Raw genomic sequence first — 22,530 nt, forward strand, 5'->3', positions numbered from 1 at the left:
AGCGATATTGTTTCCTTCACTTCCAGCAGTCGCTAGAACTTCTGTAGCCTGTGTCACAGCAACCTGTGACACACGCTAGAACGTCTGTGAGATACGGACATTGAAGAACGGGTATTGTTTGCTGTTGTTTGCTTTATTTTTGGCTGCCGACAGGCCAAAACGAAATTAGGATGTGTTCTCTCGTTCCTCGAGGACGCAATAAGTTATTATATAACTTAGTGCAATTAAAACTCTCAACTCTGTCTGCCTCCTTGCTATGGTATCACCACTGAGGTTAAAAAAATTATAGGAAAATTGCGTTACATCCAAATTTCTCCATATTTGGAGAAGAGGAGTTAATAAAATTACTCGTTTACTGGCCGATTTTGGGGTAGGACACTTGAATGTGGCCTACATGAACAATTTTGCGAGATCAAGTAATGTCACTTTCAAATGACGCAGCCAGTGGAGCAAAATTGAAACGATTTCAAAGATCCTGAAGATGGTTTTGGAGGAGGAAAACAATTCAGAAGGTATCTTAAGCAATTATGAGACTAGCTTCCTAAATTATATAGGAATTCGAAGCGAGAATTGTAGGTAAACGAACGTTCGTGTCTCTTCGCGTGGGTTCGTGATACAAAGACATGTTGTTTGAATGGGACTAAATACTCTTCAAATGGCGAATTTACGTTTAGAATATCCCGCTTTGTTATTGATTATGAGTAAAAACGTGAAATTCTCGTGAAATTCAAACAGCAGGGTGGTTTAACAACATTTTTGAGTTTATCTCAATTTTTCTTTTCTAATTAAATTTAGTAGTCATAAGTTATTTAAATTTATGCACTACTCTACAATAAAGAAACAATCGCTTCATTACGAATCACAGCACGGGTCAGTGATTAAAACTGCTACAAGCTGCAATATATCACACTTTTCTTTAAAAATACATATCCTTTTATTAAGCTAATACCTTTTAAAAGCATTAACAGGACAGAAAATGCGAAGAAGCATCATAAAAGAATAACAGAAACTTGATATTCTATTCTTAACTTGGAATTTACTTTTGTAGGAAATTCAACCCAGTAAAGATTTGTGTCATTTTTCTTGTGATAATGTAGGTAATAGTAAACAAATAATAAACAGAAATCAAGTTTCGCCAGTAAGATTGTTATTATCCTTCCCACACGCCGTTTGCCCGGGATCTTATTGAACCAGTTCAACATGATGATCAGTTCCGTTCTGAGAATGAATTTGCTGTTGACAAACGAAATGCCTCCTCCTTCATAATGTTAATCGAAATGACCAGAGTAAATAATAAAGCCGTTTGCAAAATTAGGAATTAGTGTGTTGTTGAGTATTGTCGTTTCTGCGGCTCAAAATGGCAAATTTGAGCAATGAATGAGTTGCCAGTAATCGGATACCCGTGTTTGCGGAAAGAACTCTGGGATCGTCTGGGGGCAAACATTGCAAGTCGCTAGAAGGAAATGTATGGCGAAAAGTTGTTTCAACGCCCAAAAACATGGTTTTGGGGAGAGATCAACGCTTTTTCGCCGTTGTTTTATCGCAAATGGATTTTGGTAACGTTGATACATGGAAAATGTAAGTTTTTGTTTGAATAACCGTGAAATAAGGGATAAAATTTACCGATAAACTCCCTTTTGCTTGCATGAGGTTTATTGTGAAATACATTGAAGAGAATATTGAAAATTTTAATACACGCCTGACCTCCAAAGGCTACCTGGAGCAAATGGTAGAAAAGACCCTCCGAGAAGTTAAATATTAAGACAGAAAAGAAGCTCTAAAACAGAAATCGAAAATTGCAGAAGGAACTACTACCCTTTGTGTTGAGCAATTTCACTCGACCGTCAATACCAGACCGTTGGAAAGCATAATCGCGCACAAATGGCACTTTCAAATACAAATACTCAGAGATATATTCAAGGAGCTACCCTTGATCTGTTATAGAAAAGGAAAATCACTGAAATACGTGCTTGTAAAAGCGAAACAAAGGCTTTGAGTAACACAGTAGCCACACAGCATGAGTCGCGCGGACTCATTTGTCATTAAATCAACCCCAGATAGTACAATGATCGCCACCGGGCTTATTCCCAGTATTATTTGTACGACTGAGCTTTCAAATAAGCCAAAAGTAGCCTGTACACAAATTAAAAGGCTTTACTGGGCTATTTCCTTTCGATTTATACCTGATTAGTTTTGTAATATATAGATTTAGGCCAGCCTAAAAGCGGAGCTCCTCAGTTATTTTTCGGAATGTTGTTACTAATGAAAATATAATAGTTTCAGCCGGAACTAGTATTACATCAGCAGATCGAGGTGTAAGATGGTGTGATTATGAAATATAGAGCCACGATTTCAAGGATTTCTGGGAAGCTACCAAAAATCTTGATCACATAACAGAACTGTCTTCTGTGCTTTTTGGTGGCATTTCTTGTTCTTTCCTACCTTATTCAGAAAGACAAGGCATTGTTATTAATCATTATATTCTTCCTTAGTTAACATGGGGACTCCCACACAAAAGAAGTTTACACATTTTTTTGTTGTGGGGACTGATTGAAATGCAGTGGTTACAATATACTCAGTCCCTGAATCTCTACCAAATGAAATCTCACAAAAATACCAAAACAGTATACATATGTGAAAAGTTGGAAAGTTTTGTTTTCTAACTTGTCCCCAAAGATACATTTAGCCATCTTCACTATTGTATTGTATTCCTGCTGGAAGGGTTTGCAATAAGCAAAATCACCCTCGCATGAATGGTAATTACGATATTTTTTTTTTTGCTGATCATGAATACTTGCATAGGCTTCTAATAATAATTTTATTATTCAATTTCAATGTGATTTGTTCTTTTTCTCGACTGGCATTGTGGACTACAAGAGCTACGATTGGGTTCCATTGATTAATTTTGCTATGATTAAATTGTACCAAGAATTATCAGTGAGCTAAGAATGGCAAGGCTGTCTGTAGAATGTCACAAATTTCTCAACCCTTTCTTTCTACAAAAATGCTAATCCTGCAACTTTGCTTAAGACCCAGTTCTCCATTTCGTGTTAGCAAAATATCAATTTATGCCATGTCCAATGCAGATTATCACAAAATTGATTTAAAAGCTCGATAAACATCATTTTAAAGCCAAAAAGCCAATTATTTAAATAAACCATGAGTAAATTATCTCTAAGAAAAACTGATTAAATTAACAGGCACTTAAAAATAATTAGTTAATATGTGTTTCTTAATAATGTAATGCAGTGTATCTGTCACAATGTTGCAGCTATGATATTACTACAAACAGGATGGGTTGCAGAACTGAACCTCCAAGTCAGTTTATTCAATGAACTTGGTGCAGAATTTATAATCCCATCAAGTTGTCTGTAAATACAGAGAAACCAAACAAAGCATTACAATCATAAGTAATGAATTACTAAACTCTTTTACATGTACTGTATGAGCAGTGTATGTTCCATTAATATTGGGGATCTCTCAGAAGCTGCATCCATGATAAATTAATTTGTTCCCAGATGCATTTGTTTATAGAACTTTTCACAAATTAATATCTCTGTCATAACAGTGACCTCTGTGTTCTCCAACAATTAGCACACAAGAAAAATACACTCAGTAAGATATTGTTTACAATAAAAATTAATGCCTATAAGCAATCATAAGGACCTTAAATTTATATTACCTCAGAAATATCTCACCAGGCCATGGTTGCTTTGAAAATCTTTGATGTTTTAATACAGGCTCCCCATCTGTAACCTGTTCATATATTGACTGACAGGAACAGGCATGTAATTCCTTTCTTTGATATACAGTGTACTTCATTGTTAGCTGTTTACTGAGTGTTAGTAGTGAATCAAATGCTAGGGGTTGGTACTCCAACTTTCACTGTGGCAGGCTCTGCCCTGAGATACAAAGCAAACTTACATAACTGTTATGAACTTCGCCACTTGCTTTCGAGAGCAAATGCAATTTGCTTCAAACAAGCAACTGGAACATTGAGGGTTACAACAATATGCACAGTCCCAATCACAGGGTCATCCCGGCTGTTTGGTTGTACATATAACTGTACAACTGTATATGAGTTCAGCTTCCAGAAGAAAATCAGAGTTTGTCAGGATAAATTCTGATGTTCTTGCTTACTCAATGAATGAATGTGCAGTTCCAGAAGATATTCACACCCAACACCCATTCACGGCCAGTCTTTAGAAATTCCAAATTAAAGTATCAGGAATCAAGAGCTCTAATAGAGAAAAAACCTCCATGTGGGGTATGAATCTTTTCTTGAAGAAAACAATGTCTGAGAAATCATTAATTACAAAATAATGGTTAAGAAACATCTTACCTTTCAGAGAATTTTGTAATCTGCACTGTCTGGCCAGTTCATATACATGTATTTGACAAGTTGACACTGGGCATGTTTGTAAATTTGTGCACTTCAACATCACATTACTATGTAGTAGCACTGGCCAACTAAAAACAAACAGCATAATTTGGTTCATTAATATACACTGTACATTATTAGGTTGAAATATTGGTGTAGATTGTTGCACATCAACAGATACAGAAACTATTTGCACCTGAATCATAATGAGTGAAAAATCGTGCATGAGACATTTACATGTACATGTAACAGCCCTCCACCTCAGAACCATCACAGATATGATATATGGTATTTTTAAACTCTCTGAAATTTCAGATTATTCAAGATTAACATATGCACATACATCATCTGGGGCAACCCTAAAACACTGAATTTGGAAACCGAAATCCAGAATCCAGAATCTGGAATCCAGAATCCGGAACCAAAAACCAGAATCTGGAATCCAGATATTATGAATGATGATAGAAATAATTCACTTCAGCAATGTCTAATAAATAAATATGAGCAAAAATCATTTTGTTGTTATTTATTTTCTTGGCTTTATTTCAGCCACAGACTGTAATTGCTAAAAAATTATTGACTAGTTCTGAACAACCCGTAGCTATATATCTGGCCCCGTTGTTCAAAAGCTGCATAAAGCTATTCATTGAGTACATCACTATCCAGTCAGGGTTACTGACTTTTTTGGGTGGATAGAGTTACTCATAGCCTGCGAGCAGGCTCTAGTATCTGTCTCTATTGTCTGAGCAGGCTAAATAGGTGTCTAGTGTTTTTCTGCATTGGCATGTCACCAAGAGCCTTCATGCGGTTTTGCCACTCACACCCCCAGCCCAAACACGAGAGCCTGCTCATAGGCTAAGTTACCCACCTTTTGTTCAAGCTGGCCCTGGTGAGAGCCCGGTTCTTGTCTAGATCAAATTGCTCTGAGAAGACTGGTGAGCAGCACATTAACAACAAGCTATTATAGGCTATTGCAGTGAGTTTCTGGCAGTCTTTTAGCATCTTTGAACAGCATGTGGTCTGATCTGTCAGCAAGTGAGAAGCAGACGGAAGTAAGTGTGCAACATTTCTACAAATTGTTTTAATATGATGGCCGCCAAGAATATGAAATGCTGATTTGTCACAGTATCAGTGTGGAAATTGTGTTAATCTGGAATTGGTCTCGTATCTGTTGGAAAAAATCAAATTTCATATTTAGACCAGACGGGTTAGCCCTTGGACTTCGAAATTGGGGGCTGTGACCGTCAATGTACAGGGGGCTGCCACTGATGGATATCCTGTTCTCTATGACATTTTCTATCTTGTTCAGTATGTACTAGACATAAAGGATAAATTTATACTTCCGCTAAATTGAAGATCACTTATTAAACAAAATGGCAATTACCAGCAAGCTTATTTTAGACACTCTCGAGGTGCTTGGAATAAAATTAAGACGCACTTTACTGAGATTCTCATGATCATAGCCCTCACTAAAAATAACGGTTGCACAATTTCAACAGACGGGGAATTTTTGTTTCAAAAAAGGTTAAGTTTGAGGTCCTTTTTACTTGGCAACTTACTTTTTACAGTCAAAAAGCTAAGCAAAACAATTTTCGTGTATTTGAAGAACTTATTTTCTTTGATTTGTGGATTCCAGTTTCCAGTTTCTGGATTCCGGTTTTTGGTTCCAGATTCCAGATTCCGGTTTCTGGGTTTTAGGGTTGCCCCATATTTAACATATTGTTGGCTTCACATTCAGTTTACACATGGCTGTTATCCAGCTTAGGCAGACTTATAAGTTTTCCTTCAAAAATATATTGCAACAACTATTGCATCTTTCGTTACCTATTCTTGTGATGAAATGACACAAAATTCAAGAACAAGAAGTCATAAGCATAAAACTAACTTACATGGTAGTGCTTACAGTTCCTCTTACTGTCTGCATATGCTGTCCATAAACTGATGCTGCCTGGACAATGTACTCATTATTTTTCTGATCACACCTTTTAAAACGTCACTGTTATATAATTTGTCCTGAAAAAGCAATACATGAAATGTTATGCCTTTGCACTCACCAAATACCTTTACATGATGTATAATGTACACCATATCAACATTTACAATTCTCTTTACTTTCATTGTAACTCTTTTGTGTCATTTTCCCTCACTTGAAGACAGGACTTCCACATTAGGTTATAATTTGCCTCTGGAATCTCTATGAATTCACAGGGAGTGATAACAATTAAATCATGACTAATTTTAGCAAAGGAGACGTTCAAATGTCAGATTTTAATGCTAAGTTTATACAGTAACTTTACATTACTCTTCGTACATATATATAACCTCTCAATTATTGCACCTATAGACAGAAGGTGTGCTGGGGGAAGAAATGTTCTAAACTCTCTGAAGTTTTCCCCCTTACCTGTAATAGGATGACTATTATGAACTATGGTTTGTAACCAACACCAACATCAGGTTATGTATACACATGTATATTTTGTTGTTGTCTGTAATCATAAAAAAATAAAAAATTAAAATCCTCCATAAAGTTCACACTCAATAACACTGCTACATGTAGTGCTGTTACTGGAAATCAATTTAAGTGAAACTGTTGCAACAGCTCTGCCAAAATCTTTCCTAGCAGTTAAGGCAGGATAACAGAATATACATGTAGCACACAGCAAAGGCTAGAGATACACACATGTTAGTTATCAGTTAGGATTTGGTGAGCTTCTGTGCTGTAGGTATGGTGGAAAATAATAGATTATCAGAAATGAAGGTTCCTGAGACATTTTGACAGCACTGAGAGGAATTAATATATAAATTCACAAAAGAAGGAGAAGTTCTTGCCCTGTCCAGTTCTCTGTAATAAAAATATCATTTACATATGAGTCATTTATAATATGTGGTTTGTGTTTAAAGCCGATATAATGCACACTCTGATTGGCCAATTCCAGTGCATTATTTACATTTACATGGTATACCTCGGTAAAACCATAAAACATTGCGTGCGACTAAAATAAAAAATATAAAAAATAAAAAGAAATGCCTAATTCATAACAATTTAAAATACTCAACACTAAAACGAATGTAATTCTTTACTTGAAAATTATTCTCCTGTAATGCCCATGGGCAAATTACAGGCATGCTAAAAAGTCCTAACACAAAGTAAAAGGAAATTAAGAAAACTATTGCTTTTTTCCGGAAAATTGTAGCGACTGAAGACAATGATGGAACACTCTGAGAGTGCATTCTATCAACCTGATGAGATAAAATTTAAGGAGAATAGAGAATTCACGGAGTTATATCACAAACAAATTGGTACAGGACAGGAGAAAGGAAACTGTACAGCCAGGAAGAAACTGAAACTTTCTTCGACCAGCAAAAATGTATGCATGCACAACAAAGAAAACAGTCAGTGACATTCATTTAATAAGTTAGTAAATAAATAATTAGTGTGAAGAAGAGAGCAAAGAGAGAGAGAGTGGAGATAGGACAGCGCTCTCTCCAACTAAATTGTGTATATATGTATGTAAAAGTTATTCTTATTACTGAGAAATGGTCAGGGCAAGAACTTCTATAACACTGTTCAATTTACCGAGTTAATTAGTACTATCTCACTTTTTTGGAACATTTCCATATTAAGTGTAAATACCGCATTGGGGAATAACCTCTTATTAACAAAATACGGTCCATGTACCCCCAACCAAAAGCAATGGCACAAATAACATGAAATAGCCAATCAAAATCAAAGTAGAGCTTTATTTGCAGACAGGATTGCCATGCATGATCGTCTACTCGACATTTTGGACTATATAAGCATTTCACCAAACCGAACTCATTGGACAGACAACAAAATAAAACGAGGAAATCTACATTATAAACACAAGATGCATATCACTACATCTGAGCTCGAGTATCAACAGCAAATCCCTTTTCAATGAACGGTGACCGAATAAAAGAGAGGATGAAGAAAATTCGCTTAAGCTTGCGGTGTTAAAGTTGAAAAATTATTTACGCTTAAATTTGAATATTACTGAGAGTCTGTATTTTTGCCGACGGCTTAATTCAGCTATGCAGTCATTTTATTAGCAGTAGCTTTACCAGTCTTCAACCAATTTAACCTCGGAATTCACAAAAGCATTTCGGCAAACCGAATAAATTGAACTAACAAAACGAGTAAATCTCCATACTTTGTAATCACAATATGCAAATATTCACATAAGAACAAAAGTAAATTTAGCAAATCCTGTTCGTAGACCTTTCTTGGTTCAGTTTTCAACAACAGAAGAACAAATTTTAGCAGTCTAACGAAGCGGCAGTGCTAACTAAATCAGAGAAAACTTCAAAACTCGCCCGGCCGTGTTTACAAGTACGATTTTGGTTAAGCTTATTTTTAGATGTGAGGTTATAAGCTTAAATTGACGACGAAAATCGATAGAAAACATAATTTGTTTACAACTTACAGCAACCTCCAAAACGACCCACGTGTTATTGTTTAGAGACGAGCGAAAAATTAAAACGATGCAATTTTTAAAATCTCTTACAGCATGGCTTCAAATAAGGAAGACTTTTAATGGATTCCAATTGAAAATAAGCTTATATCGCCGAGGAAACTTGTTAATTTTCACACCAAACGCAACAAGAAAAGTCACTTACCGCAAGTTGGCAATTCAGTTCGGCCAGTTCGGCCAGTGTAAATCTTCCAGGCAGAAACTTGCAGCAAAAGTTGTGAAGACTAAACTGAAGTTATATTTTCGATAGATCAACGAATCAACCACTTCTTTCCACTACGTTTACTGTTTTGCAATTTCTCTAAAACACTCGGGTACGTTTGATTTCTCTAATGTTCATCACCTGACCAAATCAGGTGACTTTTGAATTTTCTTGCACGGCTCCACAGCATCACGTTCGCGCGAATTTTGAACTTGGCCATGGGGAGTTCGGCAGTCTTCTGAATCAATTTGTCGGGTACTTTCGCCTCCTTTCTATAGCCCTCCTTAGCTTTGGTTCACGGTATTGTTCGGTATTATTTCACCTCCTTTCTCTAGCCCTTGACTAGCTATAATTCACGGCATTGTTCAGTACTGTTTCGCCTCCTTCCCCAGCGCTGGCCCGCTCAGTCTTTTTCGCGATCTTTTTCGCCACTTCTTTGCCTGTTAATTCTTGCTTTCTGTCTTTTGCTTCAGCGCAACCCTGTCTTAAAAATATTAAATCAACCTCCGCTATCGTTTTTCTTTAAAAATCCGGCCAAGAAAAATGGCATTCACCCGCTACCAACTGAGGGTGCATGTCTCTGTCAACCTATTAGCTGGAGTATGGCCGCCATCTTGCGCGACTCCGTCGTCGTCGTCGCCGTCGTGCGTACGCGCCCACGAGCAATACCGCTAGCCATGATAACCATGAGAAAATCAATTCATGGGTTTCCTTTTCTTCCCTATATGGGTATGGGGCTCCGCCGGAGCTCCGCTACTATTTTCAGACCATTACGCGATGTAAATTTCACAATAAACCTCACGCAAGCAACGGAGTTTATCGGTAGATTTTGTCACATATTTCACGGTTATTCAAAGAAAAACTTACATATTCCACATATCAACATTGCCCAAATCCATTTGCGATAAAAACGACGGCGAAAAAGCGTTGATCTCTCTCAAAAATCGTTTTCTTGTACCTCGAAACAAGTTTTCGCCATATATTTCCTTCTAGCGACTAGCAATGTTTGCCCCCCTGACGATCCCAGAGTTCTTCGCGCAAACACGGGTATCCGATTACTGGCAACTCATTCATTTGGTGGGTTTTACACCCGGGATGGGGGGAGGGGGGCGGGGGTATTAACCTCTACAGGCTGTATAGGTATGTGCGGCCCCGAAGGGTAGGGTTTTTGAGCCGTTTTGGTCATAAACAGGGTATCAATTTAGGCCATTTTGGTTATAAATAGTGTATGGTTTTTACACTCTGGTCTTGAGCTGGGTATGTTTCTTAGAAGAAGCTACCTTTTCATCATTACAAATGAGCACAACACAAGCCCTTCATGACCTGTGTGAACAGACAAATAGACACGCCGCTTGTATGGGCCCCCTGTGGTGAGATGTAACAATTGAACACGTCAATATGCTACCTGCTCAGGCATTGCCTAGTGTGTTGTCGTTGAAATTTCAAATTCCTAATTTGTCAACGGCTTTATTAAAAAAATATGACTTTACTCTGGTCATTTTCATTCACAGTATGAAACATAAGAGGAGGCGTTAGCATGTGATCAGTAAATTCATTTTCAAAACGGAAATGATCATACTTGCAGCACTTGAAATTAATCCGGATGGTCCTGGGTTAACGACAATATGTGTTATCAAAGAAGGTGAAATAACTCTTCGTTAAGGCATATGCGTGATGACAACAATCTCACGCTCAAATGCAGAATAATAGCTAATGCTGTGTTTACATTTGAGCTTTTACCAAGGTAAACAGTTACTAAGGTCAAGTTACTTAACCTTGGTACATTCGTCCAGTGTTTATACCGGCTCAAATAATTCAAGTTGATCTTTCAACATTCGCGAGCGCTGCATTATCAACGTCATGAAATCGAACTTGGACGAGGATCCCACCGCAGTGGAACAGGAGCAAATTGATGTGCCATCGTTTTCATAGGCGAGGACCTCATTCCATAAATATGGCGGCGAAAATTCAACTGCTTGATCATACCCAGAGTATGCATGGATACGTTGTATATGCAGCATCCTCTCTGGTGGCAAAATATATCGACAATAATTACACAGTACAACATAGGATCGAAGTTTGTCTAGAGAAAGTTGTAAATGATACCGAGAATGAAAAATACAATGCTCTTTTTCACGTAACGGATTGTTCGCTGTAAGAAGATCGATCCAATCTTTCCACGTTATCTGCCTTGATTGCTTAGTCAAAACCGGGAGTCAAAACTGGAAAAGAAACGCTTTGTCGACAATCGCGCAATCTGCTCACCGCGGGAAGTGAAATATTACGCCCCCACAAGCGGATATATCTGTCATCTTGACCTTGGTTACCAACTGTAACCATGCCTGATCACAGCGTAATTACAACTTTTACCTCGGTTAAATTTCTTTTGTCTTTTGCGGCATTTACCAAAGTATCAGTTGGCGTTTACACCCGGAAAATGTTTACCTAGGTAAGTAAACTCTGGTACCTCGGTAAACCGTTCAAGTCTAAACACAGCATAAGAGACGCCACTCATCAGTCGACACTGTAATTTCCTGCACTATTAAACTGCTATAATCACATACTAGAGGAATCACCCCTTCGTGTTCACTTCATCCCTAACGAAGTAGTTTAGATTCTCTCACGAACAGTTGAGTCAAAAAGAACGCAACATAAGTTAAAGTGCCCCTAAAATCAAATTTTCCGTCTTTTGTGTTTGAACGCTTTCTGAAAGTACATGCTGTTTTCACTTACCTCCCAAAATTTGGGTTTGATACAAGCAAGGGAAGTCACATTTTTCGAACGGGAAAGGTAGCGATATTTACCGCCGCCATTACCGAACAGTGTTTCAGTGAGCCAGAAGAAGACGTGGTTATAATTTAGAGGAAGTGACGTCAGACTCTCAACTCACCGAAGGCACATGGCTAATTTCCCATACAAAACCTCTATATCCGAGCGTGTTATTGTAAAATAATTTTATAAAACCGTGCTTCCAGAGTGGTGAAACGGACAATGCCTGGTAGTCGTTGTGTAGTTCAAGGCTGCAGCAACTACTCAGATCACAGTATCGGCGTTTCGTTGCATACAAGCCCTGCAAATAAGAGCGACGGCGACCAAAAAAAACACAGCTAAGAGACACCACTTATCAGTCGACACTGTAATTTACTGCACTACTAACTGCAATAATCACATATTAGAGGAATCATCACTTCGTGTTCACTTGGGCCTTAACGAAGTAGTTTAGATTCTCCCACGAACTGTTGAGTCAAAAGAACGAAACATAATTTTTAATAAGTTAAGTCAAATAATTTCATCAGATGTTTAGCTAACCGATTGATTTGCTCCTGTTACATAATAAAAAGTTATCGACGACTCACATGATTACCCTTACCAAAAATGTTTAGGCCTGCCATATTACAAGTACTTGGACACGCGTTGACATCGCGTTCACTTTTCAAGGGAATCGCGAGCCAAAGACACTAAACTACCTTGTGTTCCACAGCTATTTTCAGAGTAATGTAGCCATAAAAATGACTGCGCTTTTGATACCATCAGTTTAGCTCTTTCTTAAACGAAACATTCAGGGTTAACAGTAACGTAATGAACAATAGAAGTTGAATATGTTATTGCAGAGGATTACATAAGTTATTGAATGATCTTGAACTCTGCTCCAATTTCAAAAACAAAACGCCGTCCTCTTTGTCTAATTTTAGCCTGAAAAAATGAGCACGATTGATAACAAACCTAGGAGGTGATTACTAAATCTACCGCTAAGCCAATTAGAGATTATGATTCATTGATTGATTGCCGGATTGATTGACTGATTGATCGACTGATTATGTCCCTGAAAAAGGCAGGTCTTATATTACGACGATAAGGCTTCCTTCGTACTACATGAAATTATGTATTTAAAAAAAAACAAATCTGCCAACACGAAGCCATCCTATGTGGGATATTTTTAAGTAATGCGTTGTAACTTGGCACCCCTTTAAAACGGATGTGAAAGCTAACGAGCTTAGAGTAATTTTGTTGATAAATTATTTCACTATAGACCTACATGTACTCGTTCAGGCGATATTTCGAATAGCTAGAGCTGCTTTTAATCAAGGGCCTAGGACATTCAACATTGCAGAAATACTTTTAGTGTTCACTCTTTGCACTGTAAGATCATGAAATTATCTTTTTTTCTCTGGGCTACACGATAAACTTACTGTAATTTCTACCAGCCATGTGCAGAGCAGTTTAGTCGTGGAAGTCACCGCATTTTGGGGGCCATGTTGCGAGTCTCTCTTAATTCAAAAGTCACAATGATAAAAGATACAATAATTAAGACGGATTCCGCTCAAAGTTCAAGCAATAAGTGCAAAAACTATTTACTAATAATCTACTCGCAGCATGGTATGTTTTTTTTAAACACTCTTAAAAACATCTCACTGTAGTTCATTTCTCTAGGTGACCCCGCGATTAAATCCCCAAGCATTCTCTAGAAATTTAATGTCAAACATCGTAACAATACTTCATGCATGTGTTATTGCGTTTTCAACTAACGCGAAACGTCCGTTTTTATTGAAATATGGATAACTTTAAGTTCAGTTTTTTCTCGCGGAGAAAGCTTGAGAGCTTAATTCTCGATAAGATCTTCTTAACTTTATTCAAAACAATTACCACGCTATGAGGTTTCTTAGTTGCTTTATTTTTCCCATTACTGCTCGAATGTTCTGCGGAAATCATCTTTAAAGTGTAGAAAAGGTTACCTATTAATAAGAGATGGTAAGGCGACCTTGTGGCTAATTTAAATCCATGCCAGATGTTTAGCTGGGCGATTGAGTTTCTCCTCTTACACGATGGAACGGTTTTCAAGTGAGTGTCGGAAAACCAAAACCAATTACTTACTAATTAGACTACTCAGCTCATCTCAAACCACAGTAAAACCAAAACCAAAACCAAAGTAAGTGTCTGATTACGTTCGCAATCAATTGAAAACCGTTCTACAGTATTACGTAATAAAACGCTCAAACGATTACACTTGCCAAAAATAGTTAGCTGACATCCTAAGAGCTGACCATTTAAAAGCACTTGGACACGCGTTGACTTTTCAGGGGAATCGAGGCACGGACATTACAGAAATGTCAGAAATACTTGGTGTGTTCACTGGTTGTACTCAAGGTTACCCGATGAACTTCCTAGTGTGACTCTTTCTTAATATGAAGATTAACGCTAACGAAATGAAGGATATCAATTGTATAAGTTATTGTAAAGTATTACATAAGTTATTAAATACAATATCTTATAAGAAAAAATGTATCTCAGCTCCATTTTCAAGTCTTCGTGTAACAAAAAAAAAAAAAAAAAATTCTTATTAGACTGATTGATAAAAAACCAGGATGCGATGCCCAGTTTAATATAAATCTACTCAGCCAAATTAAATTGGTTGAATGACTGATTAGGTCGGGGAAACAAGCAAATCTAATAAGCTCTTATATATAGTCGTGAAAATGACTGCGCTTTTGATGTCATATATCAAGTCTTTGTTAACGGAAGCAGTGAAGGTTAACCCTAATGCTAACGGAAATGAAAATCAAGATAACAGTAACTTTACTTGATGACATGATGAATTATGTAATTCCTTATGAAAAAGTTCTTCTTAAAAATAATTCCATTAATGTTTCCTTCATTACACAGTGTTAGTCGATACCCCAAGGTGATTTCGTGTGAACAACGAAAACATGTGGCTTGATACGATAGACATCAAAGGGTTGTTGTTTGTTACAATGGGTTGCTGTTTGTTACATTAGGATTCCTGGCTTATAATTGGTTCAATTTTGGGTTTGACATTTAGGTTTAAAACAGCATCCTGAGCGCTGAAGTCCCATTCACCCTGGTGATTTGAAAGAAAGCAAATCGAGAACAAGTACTGTGTTAGTTTAAAATCTTACTTGCGTCTACCATCATGGTAAGTGTTGCACGAGAAAAGGTTTTGTTTCGTTTTTGACTTATGAATTTACTCTATTACGTATTCTGAATTAGTGAGTGATCTCAGATTTATCCCAATTTCATTCGCAGAGTGATCAAACCAGAAATGAAGATCAAGCTGCGCGTGGAAGGCGCTGTAAACGGGCACAAGTTCGTTATTACAGGGGAAGGATGAGGCCAGCCTTTCGAGTAAGTAAAAGTTTAGAAATGTTTATTTATTGTGGTCTGTTTTACGGCATCCTTGCTTCGAACATTGCTTAGTTTTTTTTTCCTTTCATATATATATATATATATATATATATATATATATATATATATATATATATATATATATATATATATATATATATATATGTCTGAATTTATGAAAACCGTGTTAAAGACTTTGCACCAAAATAGCGGGCATGTTTTTGAAAAAACGGTTAGAAAATGTACATAAATATGGCCATGTCGCACCGAGAGTGCTATCTACCTCGTGTACTCTTAATAGAGTCCATACCATGCCTATACAAGCCTTTAAAGTCGCTGCAAAATGAGTCGAACGAGCCAAACAAAACTAAATTAGAGCTTAAATTGATCATTTGGTTCGCCGCGGCACTAATTTAGACAGGCTTAACCTCTGCGATTTCACCTAAATGACCTCACTATGTCTTTACTGTGGGTTAAATTAGCCAGTCACGCTAACAAGAGCATGGTAAGCAGTGGAATCGGTTATTTACCTCTATATTTCAGCCAAAAAGTAGCCGTTACGTGACATTTCATTTCAATATCTGACCGGATTCGCAAAAACATAGCCATAGAATTTGACTTGTCACTGATAATCTAACTTGCTACAATTCTGTCCTAGAGCTAGCTTTCCACGAGGCGTATCGTAGCTCAAATAACAGCAAATAACTCTCCTGTATGCCTTTTGAAGCCAGGAAGACTAAATTCACCGTCTTTTCGTTGAATCATGAATTGTACAATTTAATTAAGAGTGCTTTTAACATGAAATTGGAGTCTAAATCAACACGAACGTACAGATATCAAAACCGCGGCGGAGAGCTAATCTATCGCTTTCTAAAGGCCTGCATCGTCCTAAATGGACTGAACAAGAGCTTCCTACATCGAGAATCGATTGAACTTCAGACAAACTAGGCCATAGTTAGCAGTAAGCGAACACTCAACATGTTGTCGTTACGTCAATTATCGCCCGGAAGCCACGCAAATAAATTTCTTCCGCGCTAGCGAATCACAGACAGTTCTGATACTTAGCTAAGCCGAGAACGCCTAAAATTGATAAAACAAGGAAATTCTACTCACGATCAGCGCTTGAACTCATGTTCTTCTCTCTCCTCGTGGCCATGTTTTGCTCGCAAATAGCAATGTCCCGGATGTACTTCAATTTTGTCGAGCGCGGAATGGCACATCCAGATTTCAACAGATTTTTTTTCTAAGTCTTTAGCTACATCAAAGTTCAAAGCAAATGACGCCAACAGCAGCTAGAAATGTCCAGTCCATTGCACGTCTGAGCCCTAAATTGATGTGGCGAAAGATTTTTGCTGTCTAAAGCAAGCACAACATTATCGCCACAGGGCAAACGGCCTTCTGTTACGGGACTAAATGTGACCCGTACAGTTTACACATGTCCTCAGGCCCGCCTCAGGTACGATAATGGACGACGCTTACTAGCAAATCGTTAGACTTGGGCCTTCATTGGACTTAATGATGTCCTCGGGCAGACTTCCTTTAGACAGCAAATACAGAACGCTAATCGGTCGCTCCTCGTCAGAGTCACCGCGCGAACTGAATTCAGACGAGTGTAGCCTGGGCTAAACTTAACGCAAATTGAAAAAGGGGGGGGGGGAGGGTCGATGAATAATGAAAAAAATACCTAAATAAATGAAACATGCGGCAAGGAGTTCCTACATTTCATGCTAGGTAAGATTTACAAGCTGCTGTCATAGCGAAAGCAGAAAACAAAAACAAAGAAATGAAAAAAAAAAAAAGAAAATCAAAAAACACCTGATTCAGTCTTTAACACCGTTTTCATAAATCCAGACATATATATATATATATATATATATATATATATATGTATATATATATATTTTTTTTTTTTTTTTTTTTTTTTTTCATGGAACAAGATGTAATATACCGAGAATACTTCTAAAGCCGTATTTCATTCAGGATATCGCAGCAGATACAGAGTTGATCTATCTTTCCTTCGATTTTACGACCCTTAAGGTTACCGTGTACTTTTAGAGGTGTCTCACGACCAAGCGATGTTGTGCGTCCGGTTTAAACTGTAGATACCCAATCCACTATTTCCAGTTAAAGCACATAGTACTAGCTATCAAACTATACCAAGAATTATGAAATAAAATGCCAGGGATTGTCGAATTTTTTACGACCTTTTTTAGATCTTTGTTTGTAACCTTAGTTTCAATTAAACTCATTACATTTGTGGCTATTTATCCCAAACGATTTGTTGTCATTGTGGTATGCCTATCTCTTCAGCAAACTAGTGCGACGCCTCGCGGAGCTCTCGATATCTTAATGTTTGCAAAGGACTCAATAGTACCGAAAATATTTCTGCCTTTGGTTCAAAACGTTATTTCTTTTTTATGAATTTTCAAAGTCGTGAACGCTATAATAAAAACCATTACCGAGTCGAAAAACCAGTTAAAAGGATCTGGGTCTAGCGCATTTCGTGACGTCCCACAAGGAGATCATTCGCACAACATTCGCACACATAAACTTGCTCGCCTCGAGTTGTTGTAACATTATTCTGAGAACAAAAATGCGTATAAAACTGCAAAAGCCGACAAAGTTTTAGGCAGTGTTTATTAAGCCCCTCAACGAACAAGATTTGGGAAGATTTCATTGTCAGGTTTGATCGAACGGCGAGTCTTGCAGCGAAGAACGAGTGAGTAAAGATGAAATTAAAATTACAAGAGCTTTGGTTCTTTCGGGTTACAGAATTTTGGTAGAATTCAAGGTAATTTATCTTCTCGACTCGAAGTATTATCTTTGTTTGAATTATTAAGTGATTCTGGTGACTGCAGCTGATTTGTGTCAGAGTTTCAAATCTTGTCAGTCTGTTTACACGTACTACGTGAATGATAAACTCGATTCGGGGCACTTCGCGCTTGTGTATAGTTTATTGATCTGAACGAATAGCCACCACAAAAAGTATAAAAAATACTTTTGTCGGAGAATTGCCATGCAAATAGTTATCCCAAGTCAGTGTATTCTGAAATTCTTCTACAAATCTTCGAAGCGATTGCGGTTTATTTAGTTCAGCTTTGCATTCCTTGTGGAATGAGTACGCTACATCAGCCGGTGCTTGCAACATCGTGGAAACAGTCTTCCAGGGTTTAGAATCTGGAGAAGTTTGGACAATGAACGTGCAATAATACATCTAAACAACTCATATGTTTAAGATCGCCAAGAAAAGGTTATTTCATTGACATACCATGGAAATTCCTTACTACTCTTAATATCTACTCCTCTTCCCTTCAGTTCAAAACTGACGTCACTAGCCTTAGGTCTCCGTTGCCCTCGGTCGTGTGCTAAATAATCCCGACTTAGTATATTCCAAAAAAAAAAAAAAAAAAATGGCGGTTTTAACCAACAACACAACTGGTTGCGGCATTTTGCTCCATGCAATACAAAGTTCAATTCCGCTAAAGATATATTTTGGGGTTACCTGCACTTTCAGGTATTTTTCGGAAATGGTTCTCTCTGTGTATAATAAAAGCGAAAAATCGCCACTGCTTTCATCTGGTAACATCTATTAAATTATATTACCAACTATGCGTGTAAATGACAAAGTGTTCCTTTTATCTTTGCATGGTAGCACTGACTATGTTTTGCTTCTTTTTTATTAGAATGAAGAAAGACGTCGACAACCGTGAGTGTTTTTTCTATGAAATCCGATTTGATGGGGTGAACTTTCCTGTCAATAGTCCAGTTATGCAGAAGAAGACCGTGAAATGGGAGCCATCCACTGAGAAAATGTATGTGCGTGATGAAGTGCTGAAGGGTGATGGTAACATGGCTCTGTTGTTTGAAGGAGGTGGCCATTACCGATGTGACTTCAAAACTACTTGCAAGTAAGTGTCTCTTTTTTATTATGCGTTTAAGATATTAATGACTCACAGTAAGGAGACAGAATAGGTTTATCAAAACACGACTAAGTTTTAGTGGTCACTGTTATAGTGGAATCAGTGACCGTAGCTCCAACTGCTGGATTATGGACAACTAATATTGGGATTGGTGTTGAACACGACTTCAAAGCTATCTGAATCTCAAAGGCAAGATGCAATCATTTACCCAGTAAACAATCTTACCTACAATGAAATAAGCTTGACTTTTGTCAGGGTAGTTAACTTCGGAAGCTGGCAACAATAAGTGCGAGGAGTTTTCACTTTTGAAACGTTAATGTATTTGTTATATGCTGATCGATGCACTCAGCCCAGTGTCACTAATTCGAACTCATTTCCTCCTTTGCAGAGCTAGGAAGGTTGTCGAGTTGCCAGACTATCACTTTGTGGACCATCGCATTGAGATTTTAAGCCACGACAAAGATTACGACAAGGTGAAGCTATATGAGCATGCCGAAGCTCATTCTGGGCTGCCAAGGCAGACAAAGTAAAGGCTTAATGAAAAGCCAGGACGACAACAAGCAGAAGAAAAGTTGTTGGGGTTTTTTTTCTAATTGAAATCCATTTACTCGGAATTAGTGTTTCATACTTTCAATTCAAGGATTTCTTTTGGGATTTGTTAAGCACTAGCTTTAAAGTCAAATTTTGTTAAAGATAGCTTCCATTTTTTGTGAAATTACAGTAGTAGTCAAATACAAGTAAGAAAACAATAGTAGGACTAAGCTTGTTGTCAAAACCAGGTTTTGTAGAGTGCTCTTATCATAAAGTACTGGCATCGAAAGATTTTGAATTGTTTTGCTTCCCCTTAAGCTTCTTCTCACCTTTTTCTTTATTTTAAACAGTAAAATACATCAAGAATGGTTCAAGATTTAAAAAGTGCTTATGAAGTTGTGTGATTCTCTACGTGATCTGTAATTACCGATAATGGATTTGACGAATTTTGCCCCGTCCATTTTGGGCCATCATGACTCGGTTCTGAAACCCGTTATTACGAATATTCTTTAGTTGATTTTCCAACTTCCAGTAAATGCATTACTTGAAGAACTCTAGGAAATAAAGTAGTGATGTGATATATCAATTCATTTTTAGTTCAGGATATTTATCTCAGTTTGTGTGTGCCTCTTGTTTACAGTATCATAGTACAGTTGAAAATTGACTCGTGATCTGTTTATTTGATCTCTGCGTTAAATAGTTCTTAGTAACATTTAGTGTTATTACTTACCAAAGAAAGCTGTATTGAATGATTTTAGGTAGAAGTTGAACATAAGTGAAAAATAATTTTAATGACTAAAATAGCGTGATGAATATGTGCTAGCAATATTTTGAGCTTATAGCTGTTGAGGAAAGATTAGCAGTGTATATGCATTTAATTCGGTTAAGCGTTGGAAAATACATATAATCAGCAATTTTGAGAGGCGGATTTTCAAAAGGAGGCATAGGGTCAGTGAATAACAGAGAAGAACTTTTTGAGAAGAGTAATCCAGAGAAGAAGGAAAAGGGTCAGGAATCGAAAGTAAGATATTAGATAGTATACATCTTGCAATTGGACTTGTTTTGGCTGTTATACGACAAGGAGTACCTCGCTCACTGGGCTAGTTCCCGCAAAAGGCGCTCTACACGGGCGGCATCCTTTAACACGAGAATAAAATTAAACTGTTGTCGGAGCAAAGTTCTGTGGATGTATCTTATCATAGAGTAGTGGCTTGTGAAGATTGCAGTAAGTGTAATTAATAATTCATCTGTTTTCGTTCCCATGCTTTTCACTTCTTGTTTGTGTTTAAAACTGTAACGTGCATGATGAATGGTGGAAGATTTAAAATGGAAATATGTCACTCGGTCAGTCAGCAAGTCACTCACCCCAGCCTTCTTTTCTTTAATGTTTACTTAACCTACAAATCTTTTTTGGACCTGATCAAATTAATTCTTATATTCGAAGCATTTCGATCTGTGAAAACAAAATTAGATTTCCTGGAATTTTTCCTTTCTCATTCCCTACCAAAGTCTTACTCAGGTTATTGCAAGACCGAGTTGTATGAAAGTGTGTATTAAGCCAGTACCGTCTTTTATCGATCCTCTCATTTTTATTCGTCGGGACCATCGGAACGTGATAAAAGTTGTGACTTCCTGCTCGCTTCTGTTAACCACAATATTAGAAATGTTTCTAAGGATAGTCTATCTTCGTGTCTTTTGTGGCAGTGCTGGTTAGCAAAAGCTCAGAAAACTATTATCTTTGAGAATTGTGTAAACATGATGATAGATGCGAATGCAACCATTACACTACTGGAAAAAAGACCTGAAAAAAATTTCAGCTTTGAACGGGATTCAATTCCATAACTTTTGCGTTACCGGTGCGTATGCAGCCATAACACCACTGGAAAAAAGACCTAATTTTTTTTTGACAGTTTTTTTAGGCCTTTTCTCCAGTAGTGTTATGGCTGCATTCACATTTATCATCATGTCTACATTTAATCGCTACTGTTGGACATCTATTGCTTCGAGAATTGTCTTTGGGTAAAAACAAAAAAAAAATAAAATAAAAAAAATAAAAAATAAAACGTGGATATGAGTGTGTGTTGTTTTTTCAGACAGCCAGTGATGCAAGAGAATGCAAGTTTATATTGATTGATAGAAAATTGTCTTTTGAATGTCCCCAACAAGGAATATTATATTTTCCTTGAACTGCAGCAAGATGCACATTGCTGAGCACAACTTCAAATTTTACGATTTGTCGTTCGTTGCGACATTTTTTGGGTCATGAATTTTTATTACGACCTGTGCAATGTTTACCCTTCTCTACTTTTTTTTTCTTTCTCAAGCTAACCGATTTTTCAAACCATTTTTTTTATTTCCCTTGGAGGATCCAAAACTTGGGATTCCACTCATTATATATGTTGTGAACTTCACGGTCCAATTTGAGATTTCTTTCTGGTCTATCCAGACTGGAATGATACTCGCAATGTTCCCTAAATACCCAACAATGTTTCTCTGATATTAAAAGTACACTCAATTAACATCCCTCATGATTAGTGGGCTCGACGCCGGATCGAGGAGCCCTGGCCGGGGACATCGTGCTGTGTTCTTGGACAAGACACTTTACTCTCGCAGTTCCTCTCTACACCCTGGTGGGAGCGGCGAATTAATGCTGGGGGTAATCCTGTGATGGACTAGCATCCATCCAGGGGGGAGTAAAATTACTCCTAGTCGATTCATGCTTCGCAAACCGGAGATAAGGGCTGACCGATTGGCCACTTGGCTTGCATGCATGGCTAATTAATTCTTTAGCCTAAAACGCTCCGTAGTCAACTTTTTTAAATATACACAAGAGAATCAAATCTTCAGTTAATCAGTTGCAGT

The 22,530-nt window shown here is 37.4% G+C and overlaps 2 protein-coding genes and 1 long non-coding RNA gene across 8 annotated transcripts in view; 1 reads left to right on the plus strand and 2 right to left on the minus strand.

Moving 5' to 3' along the window:
* LOC145469998 (GFP-like fluorescent chromoprotein cFP484) overlaps positions 1 to 22,530 on the minus strand; it is a 90,598-nt gene that overhangs the window by 15,909 nt on the left and 52,159 nt on the right. The gene's annotated exons all lie outside the window — the stretch shown is intronic.
* Positions 362 to 21,312, plus strand: LOC145470017 (GFP-like fluorescent chromoprotein cFP484). 4 transcript variants are annotated; one of them, XM_081453849.1, is made up of 5 exons: positions 362 to 512; positions 14,895 to 15,008; positions 15,119 to 15,217; positions 18,901 to 19,125; positions 19,526 to 21,312. In XM_081453849.1, exons 4-5 carry the CDS (start codon positions 18,902 to 18,904, stop codon positions 19,665 to 19,667), a joined length of 366 nt encoding a protein of 121 aa, XP_081309975.1. In that variant the 5' UTR covers positions 362 to 512; positions 14,895 to 15,008; positions 15,119 to 15,217; position 18,901; the 3' UTR covers positions 19,668 to 21,312. The 4 variants fall into 4 exon arrangements, with proteins under 4 accessions (XP_081309975.1, XP_081309977.1, XP_081309976.1 ...); XM_081453851.1 differs by having other exon boundaries at positions 14,895 to 15,217; XM_081453850.1 differs by lacking the exon at positions 362 to 512 and having other exon boundaries at positions 14,552 to 15,008.
* On the minus strand, positions 3,376 to 9,831 carry LOC145470031 (uncharacterized). 2 transcript variants are annotated; one of them, XR_014042416.1, is made up of 5 exons: positions 9,020 to 9,831; positions 6,783 to 6,867; positions 6,271 to 6,394; positions 4,343 to 4,470; positions 3,376 to 3,902 (listed from the first exon to the last, which is right to left on the minus strand). It is a non-coding gene; the product is annotated as an uncharacterized LOC145470031 (long non-coding RNA). The 2 variants fall into 2 exon arrangements; XR_014042415.1 differs by lacking the exon at positions 9,020 to 9,831 and having other exon boundaries at positions 6,783 to 8,318.

This window comes from Orbicella franksi, chromosome 15 (assembly GCF_964199315.1).
Source record: "Orbicella franksi chromosome 15, jaOrbFran1.1, whole genome shotgun sequence".
NCBI classification, from domain to species: Eukaryota; Metazoa; Cnidaria; class Anthozoa; order Scleractinia; family Merulinidae; genus Orbicella; species Orbicella franksi.

Excerpts from the sequence above, each read along its gene's own strand:
- LOC145470017 (XM_081453848.1), top strand. The coding sequence starts at position 18,863 with ATGGTAGCACTGACTATGTTTTGCTTCTTTTTTATTAGAATGAAGAAA. Across the intron at positions 19,126-19,525 it reads GACTTCAAAACTACTTGCAA|AGCTAGGAAGGTTGTCGAGT; the intron begins GTAAGTGTCTCT and ends CCTCCTTTGCAG.